Source organism: Psammomys obesus, unplaced genomic scaffold (assembly GCF_907164565.1).
Source record: "Psammomys obesus unplaced genomic scaffold, mPsaObe1.curated_primary_1811, whole genome shotgun sequence".
NCBI lineage: Eukaryota > Metazoa > Chordata > Mammalia > Rodentia > Muridae > Psammomys > Psammomys obesus.
The window spans coordinates 9,949,931-9,967,476 of record NW_026585644.1 but is presented as its reverse complement, the minus strand read 5'-3'; the positions used below and the strand labels follow the sequence as shown (position 1 = coordinate 9,967,476).

Here is a 17,546-nt window from a genome sequence, read left to right as displayed (position 1 = left end):
ATATCAGTTATCAATCAAGAAATGTTCCGTAGACATGGCCGGGGGCAAATTCAGTTAAAGTAACTTTTTAAATTGAGGCTTCCACTTCCAAGGTAACAAGAACAAACCATCACACACACCTTATGAAATTCTACTCAGTATGCATTGTACTCTGACTTAAAAATTATGTTATCTATTTCCAAAGAATTTAACAACTTATTAAAGTCACCCATCTGCGTGAATCTACCTTGAATTGGGGATGACTGAGCATAGTTAAACATTTTGGTTTCTCTTCTGAAGAAATCAAACTGGTATTGATTTGGAAGTTTCATCCCTACTGGCTAACTTCCATTTGTTGGAGAAGATTTTATGCATGTTACTGGGTGAGAAAAATAATCAGTGGTCTTACTTGTGAGCTATAACAGCAACTGCCCTGACAAGATATGCCCACTGGTATAATGCTGGCATAAATGTTATGGATGTAACTAAATTGTCTGATTGCTCTATAAGATGTAACTCTTGCCTGATACCATTAATTGGGCCAAATCCCCAAGCCTGAATAGGTCACAGGCTCTAAGGGAGAGCCGACTACTTTCATTCTGCTAAACTGCCACAGTATTCTTCTGCTCTTGAAGTGTTTATCTTTCTATCCATAGATTACTGCATCTCTCAGCTGTGACCACAGAAGCTTCTTTTTGTGATAAATGGTGACTGACAGGGAGCACCAACAACTGGTCAAGGGCAGGGGATCAGAGACTATGGAGTGCTCAGCTCTAAATGGGCCATCTGTATTATACCTGCCCTTCCAAAGCTCGGGGGCCATCATGAGAAAGGAGATGGGAAGCTTGCAAATCCAGAGGTGGTGGACATTTGCAGTAAGATAGTCTTTGCCGGACATGAATGCACAGCAGCTATGACTGCAAGCACAAGACCTGCATACCATCAAGCCAGACTGAATCTCAGGACGGAGCAGGGAGAAGCCCCTGAAGACTCACACCAATCTGAGGAGCTGTTGATAGAAGGACAGTTTTCCCCAGGTATGTGGCCCCTGTGAGACTACCCCATGCTTCCATAGCTAATCTGCACCCAAGTGCATACAGGGAGTTAATTTTTCTAGTCTGTGATTTGTCATACTTAAAAAGAAAAATACAAGTTTTATTTTGACTAAAGTATATTTATCAGTTTCAAATATAAGAATTATATATATATAATAAACATTTGTTCAATTCAAAAATTCAAGGTTTTCTCTCTCTCTCTTTTTAAATAAAACAGAAAGACATCAAAGATAAGAAAAATACTAAAAACTCATCACTAAAGAAACCTCTAAAATCTACTAGAAAAAAATTCCACAATAAAAAAATTCAAATATGAAGAAAAATTATGAATGAGGAAAATGATAAACATTTGGGCAGGTCATTGATATTCTGAATTAAACCATAAGTCTTATTGGAAATATATCCAGTTACATGCTTTTTGTTAGAGGTAGACCCAACTGTGAATGGCAGTGCGTTACCTGAACCAGCCCACGCAGGAGGCAGCCACAGGTGGATCTCTGTGTGTGGGAGGCCAGCCTGACCAACATAGTGAGTTTCAGAATGCCGGAGGTTATGTAGAGAGATTATATCTCAAGGCCAAACAAACAAACAATCTAACAAACAAACAGAATACCAAGAAACAGTAGATCTAAAATATAAGAGTGGAAAAGTTTTAAAGTAAAAGCATGGTAAATAACACACCAGACAAATACTAGAAAAAGTAAGAAAAGCTGGTTCCGACATGTGGACATTATACAGATATTGAAACAAAGAGATTTATTTAATTCAACAATCATTAAATATAATAAGTTTCTAAAGGCATATAATAAAAATTTTATATAAATATGTATGTACATTTATATATAATAAGTTTTATTATATGTAAAATAAATATTAACTATAAGAACAAACCAACAAGTCTGTCATGGTATTTGAAAACTTAAGCCTCATATTTTCAAGTAGCCACCACAGAATCCTGCAAGGATCATGTAATACTTCACAGAATAAGTAAAACAAAGAAAGAATTTATGAGCTTGTGTTAGCCAAATGTGGTATCTCACACCTGTAATTCCTGTAGTCAGAGAAGTGTGGTAGAAGAATTTCTAGTTTGAAGTCAGCCTGGGATACAGTGAAATCCTGTCTCCCTCAAACAAATACAGAACCAAGACAAAGAAGCTCATGTTAATTTTTAATCCCAGCACATAGAAAGTTGAGGCAGGTGAGTAGTTATGAGGTTGAGGGCAGCTGGAGCTACCTAGTGAGATCCGGCTTAGCCTGGAGTACAATTAGGAACCTTGTTCTAAAATCCAAACCAACTCAAACAAACAAAAAAAAGGTTAGGTAGACACATAACTATACAAAAAAGTAGATTGAATACTTAAATATAAAAATCATGTCTTTCTAAAGAAAAAATAAAAGAGAATATTTTTGTGTGTTCATGGTTTGAAAGTATGCTTCAATCCAGACATTAAAACAGGAAAGAAGAAAAAAAAATAAACAGAAGATACCATTTTGGAATACCTGATTTTCAATTATGAGCCATGCCATCAGTAAAAAAATAATAATAATAACCAATGTACGCAACTATGACAGAATATCAGGATATATATATATTTATATATATATAACTATATAAAAATACATATTAAATATATTTATTATATATTTATATATTTTATTGATTTATATTTTTTATAAAAACTCATGTACTTACACAATCTTTTAAAATGGATTTGTATTGCTTTTTTAACATATTTAAAGTATCTTTGTCTACAAGGTCTGAGAACTGAGCCACCTTAGGTAAACTCATTACTGAGTCCTTTCAGTCCTTTATAATTTCTTGTTCTTTGCCTGTCTACTTGTTGTTTTTGAAAACTGGACTTTTGGGAGCTTCTTTGGAGGTTTTGCCAGGGGAGCACAGATGCTTGAGTACCCTTGAGCAAAGATGGGTCTTCCTCTATTCAGAAAAGGTCATGTGACTTCTAGAGGAACACACATGGAGAGGTAGGGGAGGAAGGGGACACTGCCTAGCCAGCCAGATCAGCTGAGTTAACCCTGGCGATCAGTAGGGTGACAGATGTTACAGCCACCTCTTTTCTGAGGGGAAATGGAGGAGCAGTGGATCTGGGGGCGATTGTTTTGTTTGGTGGTTCTCTGAATTGCTTTTATAGGGTTTGTTTTCTATGCTTTATGCAGTACTGGCCGCTGCTCTGTTAACTTGGTAGCCAGTTAGTACCTACCTTAGCCTTGGTGAAGGTCATCGTGTCTATGTGATTCTGTTAGCATATCTATCTGGGCATCTAACCTTGGCCTTCTTGCATGAGCAGTGTCTCAAAATCAGCTGGGTTTGGTAGTTTAGGGCCTTCACAGGTCTTTCTGAGCATGAGCACAGCCCTGGCCATACACATAAACACATCCTGTCATGCATTTGGCCTGCTAGACTCTCAGGAACCTGGTGCCTCTTATTTACCAGATATCGTAAGCTTTTTGTGAAGCTTCTAGACTGCCTTGTAGTTTTCTAATAAATGCTGCTGAGAGAAAGGGCTTTAATACTGTGGGACTCCCATGTGAGTTTAAACAATGATAGCCTTTTCATATGAGTCTTACAGTGAAGCACCAGGCAGAAGAAATAGAAGCAACTCTCTGGCAAACAGATTCTGATAGAATTCCATCCTCATCACACCTGTGGAGCCTGCCAAATTCCCATTTTCACTGAGTGTGTGTGTTACTAGGTGTTAGGACTATAGTAGTACTGGAAAGGCAAGAGGGAAGTGAGCTGACTTAAGAGACCACAAAGCTTGCTGTTCCCATTAGGATTCAGCAAGCTTGCTTTTGAAATAGGTTTCTTGAGTTGATTCAAGCCTTTTGATAATTTCTAGAGTTTTGAAAATATTCATCTTGATAAGTTTTGCTGATGTTGTTATTACCAAGGTGAGGAAAGAATTTACAGGCTCCAAAGTAGTGTTTTTACTAATGTTATTTTATCAGAATAACTTTGGAATTCCACTTAGCAATACCTACTAAAATTTATTATGTGGCTAGCCTAGAAACTGGACATTCTTGTAATGCATAGTAAAAATGGCAGAGTGTTCAAGTGTACATGCAGTATTGTGTAAAGAGCAAATGCTGGCAATAACAAAAACACCCAATAGAAAGGTGAACTGACTATGTTTGATGTACAAAGGCACTTTATCAATCTAAAAATGAGTGACTCGTAGGTACTTATCCATAAGCACACATCTTGATTATGTAATTTTTTTTTTTTTTTTTTGATCAGCGCACTGTCCGAGTCAAATGAAGGAATCGTGGTTATTTTATTTAATTTAGATGTATTTTTTTGTTGTTTTACAAAAGATTACCTTTACCTCATGTGGTGTGAATATGTTATTTGTATGTTTGCATGTGTACCACCTGCCTGTCTGATTTCTGCAGGGATCCAAACAGGACATCAGAACTCCTGGACCTGTGGCTACAGATGGTTGTGAGCTGCCACTTTTTTGACATGGGTTCACAAACCCAGAGTCTCTGCTGAGACCAGTTGCCGGTCTTAGCCGCTGAGCCATCACTCTAGCACCAAATTGTCTTTTCATATGTATCAAATAATTGTAACAATAAGAAAAGGACTTTAGCCACTCATGTGTGCTACAGGAAGGCCCTAATGCAGTAGCTGGAATACAGAAGGTTGTGAAATTTAGACTTTATTAACTGTGTGCAGGCTCTTAAAGGACTGCCTTTAGGGTAGCATCCGACCAGTGGTATTTACCTCAAGAGGACTCTGATCACAGGGCCCACAACCAGCAAACTGACTTCAGTAATTCCTCAAAGAAGGTTGCCATGGTGACATTGCGTCGCAGTAGGTACCCAAACAGGAGGGAGATCATCTGTCAGACCATTGGAAAGGTTGGCTTTTTGTTGTCTTTTCTGGATATATCTTGCAGGCAGATGACGCATGCATAGTATTTTCAAAGTAGCATCAAAGTAAATAGCTACAGGGATTCTTGAGAGAAACTTACTGGGTATTTATTCAACAAGCTTAGCAAGTATTAACTCTTAGAGATACTTCTGCATCGCATGTACACTTTATATAATGCTCTATCGATTCATTTTGAGACAATTTATTCTGATGGTACACCAAAAATTTCAACATTTTCAGAATGTGTGTTCCTTGCTACCAGAAACTAATTTGGGGGATATGTAGGTTTGAGGAAGTATGTGTGTCTATGCCTGAATGTGTATGTCTGTGTGTGGGTGTGTCTATGTGTGAGTGTGTCTATGTGTGTCTGTGTGTCTTATTAAAAACCCAGAACACTTGGTGTCTCATAATTTTCATTCCCCTCTGCTGAGTATTTCCATTCAGTACTAAAAATAGATCAATTCTCGGCTACAGTTTGCTGCATGTGTTATATTTAAATGTTGGTTTGAAGTGCTTCCCCTTTGCTGTATTCATTCTTGCAATTCTCTGTTTTATTAGTCTCCCCAGGTGAAATGGACAGAACCTCTCAGGAGTGAGGAAAACCGTCAGGGTCAAGCACAGCTTCAGAGCTTGACCAAGTTGTTTTATCTTTGTTGGTTTTCTTTGGTGAGGGTACTCTGACCTAGTTCCCTGTCCTTTCCAATCCCTGTGGTGTCCGTCCACCTCATCTCTCAGTTCATCACACACCTCGCTACAGCATTCTTGAAGAAAGCTCCTAATTATTATATTTTCCAAAATAAATATATACGATTTTAAAAGGGAGTAATATTATGCTATGCCAGGGTTATTTCATTAAGGTTTAGATTTTCTAGGAAAATAGATAAATCATGTGAGAACTGAACATAGACAGAAAATGGCAAAAGGTGGAGTTTTAAATTCTTCTCTCTCTCTTTTGATATTTATTCCCATGGTATTACTTACCAGTGTCCTAAAATAAATGCCCCCTCGCCATTTCTTCCTTCAATCAGAATATAGTGAACCTGTAAGCCATGACCAGCAATGCCCTTAGCTGAACAATGGCACCTGCAACAAGTAAAATGTTATGGCCTTCTTATTGACATGGGTTCACAAATGTGGCTCTAGCTTAGGCTTTTTTTTGAATCTCTACAAATTATTTTTGCTTTCTACTTTTCCAATGTGGTTTTCATGTCCCCAAATCAGCAATTACCAGGGCTTCATACATGGCTGTCAGCGTGGAATCAGTGCCTATTATGGTCCTGTCTGTGTTGGATTTTCTTTCTTTGTTCTTGAAGATCAGAAGGATAAATCAACTCCAAAATCTGAAAAGTTTACCAAGGCAAAGTGAGTTTAGCTTTGGGATATTTACTGATGTTGTATACTGAACCTGAAGGTCTAAAATCTGCTTCTCTGAGTTGCAAACAGCTCAGTTTGTCAACACTGTGGAGAGCCTTCAACCTGCCCAGACGTGCTTGGTGGCCAGTCAGGAAACAAGCCCAGAGACACTCTGTAGTGACCCGCAGAAGGTGCAGGAATGAGGAGGAGAGCCTGGCTCCGCAGAGCCTATTCCTCCTTCCTCTTTACTTTCTTCTAAAGCCATGCCTGCTGACTGTTTAACAAGGAGGAGAAAAAGCATCTGTAGGATTCTTGTTCCTAACATAAATAGCCCGTGTTGGTACAGCTGGGGTCAGCATGCCTCTACCACCCTGTGCCGACTTTGTTTGTAACTGGCCATTTGAAATGACTACCTGCTAAAAATGGAATTAAGTTTTTGTTTCATTTTCCTCATGCCTACAATTTTGAATTCTGTACAGCAAGGGTAAGAAGTCTTCTAAATTATCAACTAAATTTTCTCCAACTAAAAGCATTTAGGAGTTGTGAATGCTAACATAGAAATTCCTTTGGACATCAAGCATGAATATGGCAACAACACAACCTTAAAAATTGTAATAAGTAGCCAGGCTATTGCATGCCACTTAGATCCTTTTGAAAACAAGACCCTCAAATAGTCTTTAAACATGTCAACTTATCATAATACATGACATCACTCAAGTAAGAGTAATTATCCCCAAGGTATGTAGGAGACAGCAAAGCCTGTTTAGAAAGCTGAATCTTTCTGACCTTTTAATTTGTCATTTGCAAATACAAAGTCTAAAAATTAAGCACTACATTCTTTAATGGCCCCATTCATCCCCCAGATGAGCAGCTAATGTGCAGAGGCTAAATCTTGTCAAATACACACAGGCATTTCTTTGAAACCAGCAAAACAAACAAACAACAACAACAAAAAACCTACAATCTACCTCATCCAAAGCTTATTTCTATGAGTTCTGACACCTGGGAGAGATGACACCACACTTTACAATTCTGCCCTACATTTTCAATTACAAGATTCTGGTATAAATTGAATAAAAAAATTAATTTAACATGAAGAAAAATAATATCATTTAGATTTTATCTTAGATTTACAAAACTCACAGTGTATATATTGCTGGTCATAATAGATTTTTCTCAAGCTTCACAGTTGCTAAAAATACCAGATCAATCACCATTCCAGATCACATTATGAAGTGTGTGAACTAGTGCATTAAAAACTGCGTTAGCACCAACAAAGTTTATTGGGGTAGCTACATTCAGGACACACATGGCATACCTTTAAATAGCACTGCTAAAATACCAAATAAAATGTCAATGTCTGTCAGGTCTCTGGCTTCTATAAATTGTTTAGACTGGAAATGCTGGGGTTTGGACATTGTTCTTTTCATATGATGTAGAAAAGAAGAGACCATAAAAAGAAAAGAACAATAAAGCATGGCTCATTTTTGAAGTTCTTTCATGGAAAAACATACTCTGGATCATTACCCCCCTAATCAACAATTTCCTTCTTCCTCCCAGTCCTTCCGTCTGGTATTTGGCTTTCTCCCCCTCCTCTCTCTGGGTGGTATTTTGAGCTTATATATACTACTCAGTAACCAGAATTTTTAAGTCACTTCAAAAGAGAATGTTAGGACAGCAGGACAGGTTTTACGCACACACACACACACACACAGAGAGAGAGAGAGAGAGAGAGAGAGAGAGAGAGAGAGAGAAAACCTGGTATTTTTGACATGGACCAAAGTTTTGCTCACCATTTCTATGGTCTTACAAATAGAGGAGTGTTCTCTGACTACAGACCATTCTAGAGAGAAGGAAGTCCCTTCAAGCAGGACAGTAACCACCTATTCACAGAGGCGTTCTGCTCACACCTCAGTGGCCATCTCCTTGCCCTCCTTCCCTTTATTAACACCCCTCCCACACACACACATACACATTTCCCAAACAACAACATCTCTGTTTCAGCAACTTCTCTGGATTTCCCACACTTAATGCAACCCAGACCTCACCTTCAGCTCCCCCGAGGCCACTTTGGAAGCCAGCTCAATGACACAGCCAACAGCCATGCGTGCAGCACCGGACGTGTGCAGCTCATTCCAAATGGTGTCACTGTCCACCTGAGCAAACAGTCAGCAGGGTCCAAAGAAGGAGAGAAAAGGATAGGGGAAGAGAAGGGAGAGAAGAAGAGGGGAGAAGGGTATGGGGGAGGGGAAGAGAAAGAAAAAGCAAATCTGTGAGGAAGGGCTGGCAGGGAACAGCCTTTGTACAATAACATTGGTCTCCTGTCCTGGCCAGCTGAAAAGCCCTTCTGGACATGGCTGTGCTTATGCTTTTTCTCTGCACTAACTTCTCCAGTGGAAACACATTCCTGCCATGCCTCACTGCCATTCCCTGTTTAGATTTCTCATTACAAATAGCATTACATAGGCCAGATCTGGCTTAGGTACAGGCCCATGAGAAACCAGGCACCAGCAGTAGGCAGAGCAAAAACCAAGAGCACTTACTTATACATAAAAATCGGATTTGCAAGTGGTGGAGAAAATACTGTTCCGGCTGAAGGTTTACCAGGAGCCAAAGACAAGTCTTAGGCAGGTAGCAGTAGCAGGCCATGGGTAGGAAGCAGTAACCGCAGCTCAGCCTCAAGAATGGAAAGGATGTGAGGAGCTCACACTCAAGACATTAGCGGAAGCAGACTGTCAAAGGGATCTGGTTCACGATGGAGAGGCTTAATTTGTCCAGGATGGGGACTGTTTTGAGCCTGGCTTCAGTACACACTGTCTTCTTAAAATGCCCAGCTCCTTCCATACTGGAGCACCAACATGGACACACATCCTAGCATGCTCATAAGATGCTGTTGGTTCCTTTCCACACACACAACAAGAACATATATAGTGAGACTATTGAACTTGCAGGAATGGTGGTTCTAATTATAAAATGCGTTGCACATTTTATGTATAAAGCAGCTCAAATAATTGAAACATCAGCATCGAAGGACAGGCACCTCTAACCATAGAGTGTGTAAGATCATCTGAAGTCTTAAAACATGAGATAAATCTAAGGCCCAGTCACATGAAAAAAAAATGAAATAAATAAAAACGGGCATATTTACAAAGTACTAATTGGTCTCCTGAGGGATGTCACATATTTATTCTTTTCTTGTGTAGTCACTATTGACTTAAGCCATGGCAGGTTGTCAACAACAGAAGCAAAATCACAATCATTTGTTCTCAAGGACTACTGGACACACAAGTATTCAATGGATGCTTGAGGCTCTGGCCCCTGTCCAAACTGCTAGTACCTCAAGTTGTCTCAGAGGAATGAAGAAGCCTGAGAAGTCAAACCATGCAGATAAACACAAATACCCAGGCGAAAAGTAAGGTTGTCTGAACAGGATGCTTGTGAAGAGAGAAGTGGTAACGCCAGTGTGTCAGGGGAGGCACCATGGTTTTATTACCAACTGTGGGTTACACTGATTAAATCCCTGGGGCCCTGACTTGTTTATTCATGGAAATGTCTTTAGTGTTGTCTGATAGCTCAGAGATTAGGAGCACATACTGTTCTTCTAGAGGATCTGAGTTCAGTTCCTGGTAACTATGTGGCTTTTTACACAGGCATGTATACACACGCACACACACAGATATAGAAATAAAACTAAATCTGTGATACCCTCTGTGTATGATTATCCCAGGCTGAATGAGGATGTGATGAGCAAAGGGTAGCTACTCTTATTCCAGCTACTGATACACCTTTGTAACACCAAGCACAACCAAGAACTAGGAGGTGCTTGGACCACTGTGCCTCAAAGAGACATTTCTTAAAACTATGTTGAAAGCCCTCATTTACAGCTCAGAGATGGCTAGAGAGCTTTCATAAGATGCTTTTGAGGGACCTGTGCTTTCTATAAACATTCAGCTGGCACTGGAGTCAACCTTTTAGCCACAGCTGCAGTATCTCCTCAAGAGTGAAGAACCTTATTGAAAGAATCGACCCTCTTAGAGAATAGCATCATGAGGCACATGTATCACGCCTATAATCACAACACTCAGGGAGGCAGAGGCAAGTGGATCTCTGTGAGTTCGAGGCCAGCATGGTCCACAAAGTGAGTCCAGGACAGAAAAGGCTACACAGAGAAACCCTGAGTCAAAAAAAAAAGAAAATAAGCCTCACCTTTCACTGAGTTATTTAAATACATATTTGTGATTCATGAGGCTATATTCTCAGCACTGTATGTTGAAAAATAAATCCTGGGATTGACTTTGAGTTATATAGTTTACAATCAGTTTTTATATCGCTGTACACTTCTGGTGTCATAGTAAGGTCTAGATTTTGAATTGAATGAGATTTTGAATTGAGAAGTTAAACAAAGACCTATCCTTAATTTAAAAAGCCCAACCTGGTGACTGAAATACAACGTAAATTCTAAGCGCCTTGTTTGTTAACTCTGGAATATACTCAAGCATTACTTATTTAAACACACTTATTTCTATGTATTACTTATTTCTATATATCCCAACTCTAGATACAGTTGGACATTTCCTCCTGCAAATGTTAAATTCTCCATTGGGCTAGAAATATTAGCTGTTCCTTCAACTGAGAAAATTGTTGGATTAGCCAACAATTTAGCCACGAGGTTAAAAGACCTTTACGCTACCACAGATATTCTCTGTGAAATCCACCTGCCTTTTCCATGCCGATTCTGGTTCCTGGAAATATTGTATATGGATGATAAGTGCTCTGTATCTGTACCGTCGGTGTTAGTATGTAAAACAGTAGTAGTGACAGCTTTATTTTGATATTATTCTGTCTTGTACCTAAAGTGAGTTGCAGTTTGGAGATTTTTTTTTTTTGTAATAAATATATGGTTGTTGCTTTCAAAGCATGATCAATGGATTTTTTTGTTTGTTTTTGATTTTTTGAAATTTATTATTTATTACAATTTATTCACCTTGTATACTGGCTGTGGCCCCCTCCCTTGTCTTTTCTTCTTCCTTTTTCTCCTCCCATGCCCCTCCCCGAGTCCACTGATAGGAGAGGTCCTCCTCCCCTTCCATCTGACCCTAGCCTATCAGGTCTCATCAGGAGTGGCTGCATTGTCTTCCTCTGTGGCTTGGTAAGGCTGCATCCCCCTCATGGGGAGGTGAGCAAAGAGCCAGCCATTGAGTTCATGTCAGAGACAGTCCCTGTTCCCCTTACTAGGGAACCCACTTGGAGACTGAGTCTATGGGCTATATCTGAGCCAGAGATTTAGGTAATCTCCATGCACCGTCCTTGGTTGGAGTATCATTCTACTCCAGGGCCCCCAGGACCCAAATGCGATAGACATCAGAAACAGGAGAGGACAAGGAACAGGACAGGAGCTTACCACAGATGGCCTCTGAAAGACTCTACCCATCAGGGTATCAAAGCAGAGGCTGGGACTCATAGCCAAACTTTGGGCAGGTACAGGGAATCTTATGAAAGAAGAGGGAGACAGAAAGTCCTGGAGCAGACAAGAGCTCTACAAGGAGACCAAGAGATCAAGGATTCTTGAGATTTTATGACTGATATCCGAAGTTTTGCTTATCTCCAAATACACCCTCTTTTGGGAATCTATGGGATTTCTTACTCATTCATTTACTTATACTTAAGTATATAGGACATTTATGTAAGAACTATGTGAACCTATGTTTTGTGTACAGTTTATAATTAAGTGGTTAAAACAAGCAACTTTGACAGGTACAATCTGACCACTGACTTCTGTATGAGTAGATTTCTTTCACTTAGTGATTCAGCTGTGATAACAAATCACAGGCTGGATAACTTACATAGCACAAGTACTTTTACCAAAGTTAGTCTGGGGGCTTGCAGATGACTTTCTGGGACGTTCCGCCCATTAGAAGCCTGCTTATCATATTGGGTGAGGAACCATTTCTCTAATTTCTAATTGCAAATAATTAACACATAATGCTTAATTTTGATGGAGTTTTAGGGACAGACCCCAAAGAGCTTGTTTGTAAGTCTGAGCGCATTCCCATGACATCATGTTGCAAATGGTGTTTCAGGATCAAACCAGCTCCCAAACATGTCTCACATGTATTTCCACATCTTACAAGATCTCCCACAATAATTAGACGCATGGCCTGGGAACTTCTCTACCACTCCTGCCTCTAGAATACATACTCATCTCTACTTCCTGCCTTTCACAATGATAAAACGTATGTCCCTCCTTTCTCTTACAGAATGGAGAAACTGCCAACCCAGTAGTTCTTCATGAATGGCAACACTAGGAGGGGCACTTACTTACACTTGGGCACCGAGATTTCAACTACTACAGAATTTCTTGACATAGATGGTTGAGCTTACAAACTGATAATGTGTAAGCGGTATCTGGGGGCTATCATGGAGGAGAAAAGAGCAATATATTTGAGATGGGTCCATGCGTAGAGTTAGGGCCTGATACTGACATAATGAAATAATGACAGGGCCAGAAGTTGGAAAGCCTACAACTGTGCAGTCTGGGGCTCTAGCTTTTGGAAGCTGAAACACCATGACATAGTTTGCAGTCAATGATGGGAGTCAGATGCAATAGGAAGTCCAGCAAAGGAGGAAATAAATTGAGGCAGAGCAGGGAGCTACACTGGTAGCCACATTAACTAGCTGGCAAAACCTTGATGAGCTTATTAACACATGGAAGACAGATCCTAAAAACAGAATCACTGTACTCAAAAAATATTTGTCTATTTTTCTTTTCATGCATATGAACTACTTTATCCATCTGCCAACTTATTTATGCTTGAGTATGTGTTTGTGTATGTGTGTTTATGGAGTGCGTGTGTGCGTGTGTGTGTGTGTGTTGTATGTATGGACTGTATACATGTATTAGGAGTCACTAATATGGACATCAAAGGGAGATTAGGATTAATATAGAGAAAATGTAAAGAAACATTCAGAAAAAAATAGGCACTAATAGGCATATAAATTAAAAGTTCATGGCAAAGAAAGATTTTTTCCCCTAATTCCTCTCTATATGTAAAAATATGATTGATTCTTCCATATCATCTATATTAATGGGTTCTGTTCTCTGCTTTCCTAAATGATAGCATAAAAAATGGTCTCTTCCATCCTATGTCTATCTGATACCTAGCTTGTGTCTTAGGTTGTGTATGAGAAATTATAAAAGGAATAAAAATTTTAAAGATGTCCTTCTGGTCCTGAGAGATTATACACAAGCAGGCACAAGGGTATAATGGGGGCAGTGAGGTAGGGAGCAACATGGGAATGAATGAGACAGCCAAATAAATGTTCCAGGTAAGTTCCCAAAATGATTATAAAGACTGTGTTCACATTCGGGACATTGCAGTGATGTTTATTCTGTGGATACCACTTGATGGGAAACCTGTGGAATAAGGTCAAACGTCAACCAAGGCTCACACTGATGCATTTCTAAAGTATACTTCCTGTACAGTGGGAAAGGAAAACTCAAATGCTCAGGATCAACTAACTACTTTGAAAAAGTCTGCAGAGTGAACTAGCTACAACTTGCATCAAACGCAGTCCAGGACAAAATCAGGGATCCCTAATAGAAGCTGAGCTGAGGTTGCTAAGACAGGGGCTCTGCCAAACTTCTAGGTTGTAGAGAAATCAGAAATCAGGTATCAGTTACCAGGTAGCTCAGCTTCGAACTCAGGAGACCAGGAGTAATGAGGTTGGGGTGGAAACCAGGGTGTTCAGAGAACAGTATGAGGACTCAAGGACCCAAATATTATGACTGCAGAAAAGTCCAAGAGACTGAGCTATTGCTTCAATAGGCTTAAACCAATCATAACTGGGTTTTAAAGAGATTTTTTATCTGAAAGGAGGGGTTAAAAAGTAGAAGAGACTGACATATTATTCATTGGAAAGGTCAGTGTAACCGGGAGAAAGTGAAGAGAGCCCACTTGGCACTTTTAAGGCATAAACAATCCTGTCTTGCTTTCCTTTTCAGCTTTGTTATTTTGAGGCACGATGTTGCTACTAGTGTCTGGTTGGCCTAAAAATCACAATCCAGGCACTTCAGGCTCCCAAGCACTGGGTTTGGAGGTGCTTACCACAACAGCTAGCTTCAGCTATTGTTATCAAGGTTATTTTCACACCATTGTGCATCGAATCCACATGTTCAGCAAGTGCTCTACCATCAAGCTACACCCTCAACCTCTACTCCTTCTCAAGGACAGGAAATTACTTGACTGGATCCCAGGGGAAAATGTCTACCCAGGTTCTGAAAGGAACCTCTAAAGGCTCTTCTGTATATATATTACCAGGAGTTGTTTTTACATTTTAATAAAGAGTGTGTTTTCACCTCTGACATATTTCCTTGAATCAGCTGTCATGTCAATGTGCGGTCCAAAGTATTTTATCAAAGAAATGGGGAGAGGGTATTTGTTGGGAAAGGATAGAACTATGCTTTTGGGTGAGAGCCCTTTGACCTTGAACCAAGAGGAAGTTTTAGCTATCTGTTGGGGAGGCATGGCTACAGTGACAGTATCCATCCTGGAGATGTAACTGCTTAGTAAGGAAGAGCGACAGAAGGATGAGGTGAAACCATGGCTTGATGGGTCAGAAGAGCGTTACAGTGACAGAAATACTTACAGTAAAAATTATAAAGGGCAAAACAGTTACTATTTCTAAAAAGAGGGTGGCTTAGAGAATACTGGTATCAGTCTTTAAGAATGTGCCCCGATCAGAAGAAAAGACTTCTCTTTCTACTTCTCTATGGGTCTCAAACCTAAAAGCACCTGGCTCAGAACTCAGAATGTCACTCACTCATCAGCAGTGGTCAGGCAATAAAGGAAAAAAGGCATAGAGAAGGAGATGGATGGAAAGCCCTGCATTCGAGCCTGTGTGCATGGTTCATATCCAGCAGTATTGGAAGCTCTTAAAATAAGTAAGAGAATGCCATAGGTAAGACATTCTAATAGGAGAAGTAGTAAATTCCAGTAAAGAACTAAACAACTGCTTTAAGAATCAGCCACAAGCCAGGCATGTTGGCCTTCACTTAAATCTCTGCACTGGACAAGAGCAGACAGAAGCACTGGGGTAAGCTCAAGGCTGCCAAGTTTACAGTGAAACAGCCTCCAAAATGGGGTGGGGTGGAGCACTAGCTGTTAAGAGCACTTCAAGAGGATCTGGGTTTGATTTTCACCACCCACGTGGCAGCTCAGAACTGCCTGTAACTCTAGTTCCAGGGGATCTAATGTCCTTTTCTGGATTCCATGAATCAGAGTAACAGGGATATATTTATAAAGGCAAAATATCCTATATGGATATGCAAATATATTATACATATAATAAAATAATAAAGAAGTGGGCCACCATTATCTCAAACATAAAAAAAAACAGAAATAAAGAAAAATACATGCATAGCAAACTAACCCAGCCACTCCCTAATATTATCCTTATCTAAAAGAGTAACTGTATCAGTTTTCAGGAAATGTGCGTGCGATTTGAGGCTACAGAGCTACAGTAAGCTTCCTTATGGAGCCTGGAGAGTTGACAGGTACTTCATTCACTCAGTCACAGCAGAACCCAGTCAAGCAAATACATCAGAGGAAACTAGTATGGATGGTTTATATTTTCAACGTTTTTTTTTTCATTTCGCCTCCTCTGAAGTTCTTTTGTTCCTGCTGTATGAAAGTAGAGAAGGCACCAATCACGGTGGTAGTTGTCAGCCAACAGGTACTGAGAGCTTATTATGATCTTTGAAGTGTATAAAGTTTCTACCTATTTTAGCTTGTAAGATTTCGAGCCATCACTGATGTAAGCACTATTATTAAGCAGATTCATAAGCAAATTACATAGAGGTGTTTCTACTACTAATTAGGGAACATGCAGGAGACTGAGAAGACTGGATTGCTTAACCATAATCATTAGGATAGTAAAATCCAAAAACAAAACAAAACATAAATTATTAAAGCAGATTCTGATCATACTGAAGAATCTAAAGAGTTCCCTAACTAAACACATTCTCTAATACTCATACAAGTATTTCATGTTTAAAATAATTTAACTTTGCCCTGTCGATACTACTAAAATATTTTTTAAAAAAGCAAAGTTTTAGGCCAGTTGAACCTGGCATATTTCGGTGTTCCTTCTGTTGTTCTTTTTTTTAATTTTGTATATATATATATGTGTATATATATATATATATATACACATATATATGTATATATATGTATATATATATATATGTATATATATACATATTCAATCAAAGAAAATGTCAATTCCCAAAAACAAATTCAATAAAGGAATATGGAAGAACTCTGTTACACTATAAAAAGACAAAACTGTCAAACAATAGGTATACAAGAAGAAGAAGAAAAAAAAGTGGGGAGAGGATAAAGTCAAAGGCAAAGAACAAAATAAAAAAAAACTATTTAAAAATCATTGAAAAACTTCTCCAATATAATAAGAGATAGTAAATCAAGTGTCAGGAAGCATACAGAACCCTAAAAGACAAGACCAGAAATGAAGTCTGTAGAAGTTGTATAATAGTCAAAACACTAAATAAACAGAACAAAGAAAGAATATTGAAAGCAGTGAACAAAAGAACATGTCATGTGAAATGGAAAACTCATCTTAAGGAGCAGTCTTGCTAGGCCACAGAGGAGGACATTGCAGCCAGTCCTGATGAGACCTGATAAGCTAGGGTCAGATGGAAAGGGAGGAGGACCTTCCCTATCAGTGGATTTAGAGAGGGGCAGGGAGGAGATGAGGGAGAGGGTAGGCTTGGGAGGAAATGAGGGAGGGGGCTACAGCTGGGATAAAAAGTAAATAAACTGTAATTAATATAAAAACTAAAAATTTAATTTAAAAATTGAATTGGAAAAAAAGAATAGTTGATTTTTTTCTTTTCTTTTTAAATTTTTTATCGAATCTTTGTGAGTTTCAAATCATACACCCCAACCCTGCTCATCTACCCTTCCCTTTGTAGCCACCCTCTGCCCTTGCAACCTCCAAAAGAAAATTAAAAAACAAAACAAAGCATTAAAAGTATGTTGTTTTAGATACCTAATAAAACAGGGTCAGATGAAAGGGGAGGAGGTCCTCCCCAATCAGTGGACTTGGAAAGGGGCAGGGAGGAGATGAGAGAGGGAGGGTGGAACTGGGAGGGAATGAGGGAGCAGGATACAGCTGGGATACAGATTAATTAAATGTACCTAATAATAATTTTTTTTAAAGTATGTTGTTGTGGACGCTGTAGTGTGTCA

General features: G+C 39.2%; 1 protein-coding gene across 1 annotated transcript in view; it reads right to left on the bottom strand.

Annotated features, from left to right (window-relative positions):
* The window catches only part of Hdac9 (histone deacetylase 9), a 675,889-nt gene that overhangs the window by 193,163 nt on the left and 465,180 nt on the right, over positions 1-17,546 (bottom strand). Inside the window, exon 17 of the mRNA XM_055624368.1 lies at positions 8,328-8,435. Coding sequence (XP_055480343.1) covers positions 8,328-8,435 — 108 coding nt within the window. The remainder of the gene's footprint in view (positions 1-8,327; positions 8,436-17,546) is intronic.